General features: G+C 58.0%; 1 protein-coding gene across 3 annotated transcripts in view; it reads right to left on the reverse strand.

The window, feature by feature from the left end:
- Positions 1–4,884, reverse strand: part of MCM9 (minichromosome maintenance 9 homologous recombination repair factor) — a 71,567-nt gene extending 66,683 nt beyond the window's left edge. Inside the window, exon 1 of one of the 3 annotated variants that reach the window (XM_085881480.1) lies at positions 4,226–4,884. In XM_085881480.1, coding sequence (XP_085737606.1) covers positions 4,226–4,535 — 310 coding nt within the window. In that variant the 5' untranslated portion in view covers positions 4,536–4,884. The remainder of the gene's footprint in view (positions 1–4,225) is intronic. The other 2 variants (XM_085881473.1, XM_085881476.1) reach the window with 2 other exon arrangements.
- Positions 4,885–6,000: the final 1,116 nt, after the last annotated feature.

A 6,000-nucleotide genomic window follows, 5' to 3' on the forward strand; every position in this document is an offset into this window, starting at 1 on the left:
CACTCTCTCTCCGCCGAACCGTCACACACTCTCTCTCCGCCGAACCGTCACACACTCTCTCTCCGCCGAACCGTCACACACTCTCTCTCCGCCGAACCGTCACACACTCTCTCTCCGCCGAACCGTCACACACTCTCTCTCTCCGCCGAACCGTCACACACTCTCTCTCCGCCGAACCGTCACACACTCTCTCTCTCCGCCGAACCGTCACACACTCTCTCTCCGCCGAACCGTCACACACTCTCTCTCTCCGCCGAACCGTCACACACTCTCTCTCTCCGCGGAACCGTCAGACACTCTCTCTCCGCCGAAGCGTCACACACTCTCTCTCCGCCGCACCGTCACACACTCTCTCTCCGCCGGTCCGTCACACACTCTCTCTCTCCGCCGAACCGTCACACACTCTCTCTCTCCGCCGAACCGTCACACAATCTCTCTCTCCGCCGAACCGTCACACAATCTCTCTCTCCGCCGAACCGTCACACAATCCCTCTCTCCGCCGAACCGTCACACACTCTCTCTCCGCCGAACCGTCACACACTCTCTCTCCGCCGAACCGTCACACACTCTCTCTCCGCCGAACCGTCACACACTCTCTCTCCGCCGAACCGTCACACACTCTCTCTCCGCCGAACCGTCACACACTCTCTCTCCGCCGAACCGTCACACACTCTCTCTCCGCCGAACCGTCACACACTCTCTCTCCGCCGAACCGTCACACACTCTCTCTCCGCCGAACCGTCACACACTCTCTCTCCGCCGAACCGTCACACACTCTCTCTCCGCCGAACCGTCACACACTCTCTCTCCGCCGAACCGTCACACACTCTCTCTCCGCCGAACCGTCACACACTCTCTCTCCGCCGAACCGTCACACACTCTCTCTCCGCCGAACCGTCACACACTCTCTCTCCGCCGAACCGTCACACACTCTCTCTCCGCCGAACCGTCACACACTCTCTCTCCGCCGAACCGTCACACACTCTCTCTCCGCCGAACCGTCACACACTCTCTCTCCGCCGAACCGTCACACACTCTCTCTCCGCCGAACCGTCACACACTCTCTCTCCGCCGAACCGTCACACACTCTCTCTCCGCCGAACCGTCACACACTCTCTCTCTCCGCCGAACCGTCGCACACTCTCTCTCTCCGCCGAACCGTCGCACACTCTCTCTCTCCGCCGAACCGTCGCACACTCTCTCTCTCCGCCGAACCGTCGCACACTCTCTCTCTCCGCCGAACCGTCGCACACTCTCTCTCTCCGCCGAACCGTCGCACACTCTCTCTCCGCCGAACCGTCACACACTCTCTCTCCGCCGAACCGTCACACACTCTCTCCGTCGAACCGTCACACACTCTCTCTCTCCGCCGAACCGTCACACACTCTCTCTCCGCCGAACCGTCACACACTCTCTCTCCGCCGAACCGTCACACACACTCTCTCTCCGCCGAACCGTCACACACTCTCTCTCCGCCGAACCGTCACACACTCTCTCTCCGCCGAACCGTCACACACTCTCTCTCCGCCGAACCGTCACACACTCTCTCTCCGCCGAACCGTCACACACTCTCTCTCTCCGCCGAACCGTCACACACTCTCTCTCCGCCGAACCGTCACACACTCTCTCTCCGCCGAACCGTCACACACTCTCTCTCCGCCGAACCGTCACACACTCTCTCTCTCCGCCGAACCGTCACACACTCTCTCTCCGCCGAACCGTCACACACTCTCTCTCCGCCGAACCGTCACACACTCTCTCTCCGCCGAACCGTCGCACACTCTCTCTCTCTCCGCCGAACCGTCGCACACTCTCTCTCTCCGCCGAACCGTCGCACACTCTCTCTCTCCGCCGAACCGTCGCACACTCTCTCTCTCCGCCGAACCGTCGCACACTCTCTCTCTCCGCCGAACCGTCGCACACTCTCTCTCCGCCGAACCGTCACACACTCTCTCTCTCCGCCGAACCGTCACACACTCTCTCTCTCCGCCGAACCGTCACACACTCTCTCTCCGCCGAACCGTCACACACTCTCTCTCCGCCGAACCGTCACACACTCTCTCTCCGCCGAACCGTCACACACTCTCTCTCCGCCGAACCGTCACACACTCTCTCTCCGCCGAACCGTCACACACTCTCTCTCCGCCGAACCGTCACACACTCTCTCTCCGCCGAACCGTCACACACTCTCTCTCCGCCGAACCGTCACACACTCTCTCTCCGCCGAACCGTCACACACTCTCTCTCCGCCGAACCGTCACACACTCTCTCTCCGCCGAACCGTCACACACTCTCTCTCCGCCGAACCGTCACACACTCTCTCTCCGCCGAACCGTCACACACTCTCTCTCCGCCGAACCGTCACACACTCTCTCTCCGCCGAACCGTCACACACTCTCTCTCCGCCGAACCGTCACACACTCTCTCTCCGCCGAACCGTCACACACTCTCTCTCCGCCGAACCGTCACACACTCTCTCTCCGCCGAACCGTCACACACTCTCTCTCCGCCGAACCGTCACACACTCTCTCTCCGCCGAACCGTCACACACTCTCTCTCCGCCGAACCGTCACACACTCTCTCTCCGCCGAACCGTCACACACTCTCTCTCCGCCGAAGCGTCACACACTCTCTCTCCGCCGAAGCGTCACACACTCTCTCTCCGCCGAACCGTCACACACTCTCTCTCTCCGCCGAACCGTCACACACTCTCTCTCTCCGCCGAACCGTCACACACTCTCTCTCTCCGCCGAACCGTCACACACTCTCTCTCTCCGCCGAACCGTCACACACTCTCTCTCTCCGCCGAACCGTCACACACTCTCTCTCTCCGCCGAACCGTCACACACTCTCTCTCCGCCGAACCGTCACACACTCTCTCTCCGCCGAACCGTCACACACACTCTCTCTCCGCCGAACCGTCACACACTCTCTCTCCGCCGAACCGTCACACACTCTCTCTCCGCCGAACCGTCACACACTCTCTCTCCGCCGAACCGTCACACACTCTCTCTCCGCCGAACCGTCACACACTCTCTCTCCGCCGAACCGTCACACACTCTCTCTCCGCCGAACCGTCACACACTCTCTCTCCGCCGAACCGTCACACACTCTCTCTCCGCCGAACCGTCACACACTCTCTCTCCGCCGAACCGTCACACACTCTCTCTCCGCCGAACCGTCACACACTCTCTCTCCGCCGAACCGTCACACACTCTCTCTCCGCCGAACCGTCACACACTCTCTCTCCGCCGAACCGTCACACACTCTCTCTCCGCCGAACCGTCACACACTCTCTCTCCGCCGAACCGTCACACACTCTCTCTCCGCCGAACCGTCACACACTCTCTCCGCCGAACCGTCACACACTCTCTCTCCGCCGAACCGTCACACACTCTCTCTCCGCCGAACCGTCACACACTCTCTCCCCGCCGACCCGTCACACCCTCTCTCCCCCGAAGCGTCACACACTCTCTCTCCGCCGAACCGTCACACACTCTCTCTCCGCCGAACCGTCACACACTCTCTCTCCGCCGAACCGTCACACACTCTCTCTCCGCCGAACCGTCACACACTCTCTCTCCGCCGAACCGTCACACACTCTCTCTCCGCCGAACCGTCACACACTCTCTCTCCGCCGAACCGTCACACACTCTCTCTCCGCCGAACCGTCACACACTCTCTCTCCGCCGAACCGTCACACACTCTCTCTCCGCCGAACCGTCACACACTCTCTCTCCGCCGAACCGTCACACACTCTCTCTCCGCCGAACCGTCACACACTCTCTCTCCGCCGAACCGTCACACACTCTCTCTCCGCCGAACCGTCACACACTCTCTCTCCGCCGAACCGTCACACACTCTCTCTCCGCCGAACCGTCACACACTCTCTCTCCGCCGAACCGTCACACACTCTCTCTCCGCCGAACCGTCACACACTCTCTCCGCCGAACCGTCACACACTCTCTCTCCGCCGAACCGTCACACACTCTCTCTCCGCCGAACCGTCACACACTCTCTCTCCGCCGAACCGTCACACACTCTCTCTCCGCCGAACCGTCACCCACTCTCTCCACCGAACCGTCACACACTCTCTCCACCGAACCGTCACACACTCTCTCCACCGAACCGTCACACACTCTCTCCGCCGAACCGTCACACACTCTCTCCACCGAACCGTCACACACTCTCTCCGCCGAACCGTCACACACTCGTTCCCCCTCACCTGTAACTCGGGTGTGCAGGTTCTTCTTGACGGTGAAACCCGCCGATCCTGCCACAGACTCCATGAGGGAGGCCGAGGCGAGTCTGAGTGCGGCGTCACACGCTCTGAGTGCGATGTCCGGCTGGGAGAGGAGCGCCTCCCCGGCCTCCATGGCACACTCACAAAGGTTGATGGTGTTCAGGAGGACCGGGTAATGTTCCTCAGGATCCTCGGCTCGCAGAGCCGCCAGCAGGTCATCGCGATGGTGCTCCAGGAGGTAGAGGGCGAACTGCCGCTCATTGTTGGTCCAGGATTCATCCGTGAGATCCATTCGGTCATGTGGAACCACAGGGGATCACCGCTCCAACAGGATGATCCGTCCGGACGGCGGTTGTTCGAGAAACTGAAAGGTTAAGTGAGGAACAGAACGAGCTGAGCCTGGCTGTGATTGGTTAACTGAGACTGGTACAAACAATTCAACAAGTTGGCGCCATCCGTTTATAAATCCACTTCCTCTTCACTCCCTCTGTGTTCACATCCAAACACCCAAGAACTCTACGAATATCAGGTAAACTTAAATCCTGAACACGACAAACGAGTCCTCTTCTTGCGTGGACGACGTAAAAGAAAAACCACACCGTGTTCCTCGCGCTAACGACACCATCATGGCCATAAATCTGGAGTGAAAAACGACGCCGTGTTACTCGCGCTAACGACACCATCATGGCCATAAATCTGGAGTGAAAAACCACGCCGTGTTAATCGCACTAACGACACCATCATGGCCATAAATCTGGAGTTAAAAAACCACGCCGTGTTACTCGCGCTAACAACACCATCATGGCCATAAATCTGGAGTGAAAAACCACGCCGTGTTACTCGCGCTAACAACACCATCATGGCCATAAATCTGGAGTGAAAAACCACGCCGTGTTACTCGCGCTAACGACACCATCATGGCCATAAATCTGAAGTTAAAAACCACGCCGTGTTACTCACGCTAACGACACCATCATGGACATAAATCTGGAGTTAAAAACCACGCCGTGTTACTCGCGCTAACGACACCACCCTGACCATAAATCTGGAGTTAAAAACCACGCCGTGTTACTCGCGCTAACAACACCATCATGGCCATAGATCTGGAGTGAAAAACCACGCCGTGTTAATCGCGCTAACGACACCATCATGGCCATAAATCTGGAGTTAAAAACCACGCCGTGTTACTCGCGCTAACGACACCATCCTGACCATAAATCTGGAGTTAAAAACCACGCCGTGTTACTCGCGCTAACAACACCATCATGGACATAAATCTGGAGTTAAAAACCACGCCGTGTTACTCGCGCTAACGACACCATCAAATACAACAAATTTGTATTTGATGTTGGAGTGTGAGCCCAAAGAGGACAGCAAGTCTTCATTGAGCTACAGACAAATGCTTTGTGGACTGTGAGTCGACTGAATTTTCAAACAATGACTTGCACATTTATCCACATTTACTTAACGAAATAACTGAGCTACGGGGACCTGAATGTTGAGTGCTCATGGCTGCCAGATTCTTAAAACTATGTCCTTCCGGAACCGTGGTCACCAAAACTGCACACAATATTCTGGATGTGGCCCTCATTAAATTTCTGTGCAATGTCAACACCACCTCTTTTGATTTATAAATGATCCATCCATCCATTGGGACCAAACTCTGTGCAGAGCACTGGTGCTGCCTAAGCAGTCTCCTTGGTTATTGGGCACAATCCTGGAAAGGTCGCCACTTGGACACAGGATACCAGCAAGCT

Source organism: Eptatretus burgeri, chromosome 1 (genome assembly GCF_056783735.1).
Source record: "Eptatretus burgeri isolate ZD-2024b chromosome 1, Ebu_testis_v1, whole genome shotgun sequence".
In the NCBI taxonomy this organism is placed as follows: domain Eukaryota; kingdom Metazoa; phylum Chordata; class Myxini; order Myxiniformes; family Myxinidae; genus Eptatretus; species Eptatretus burgeri.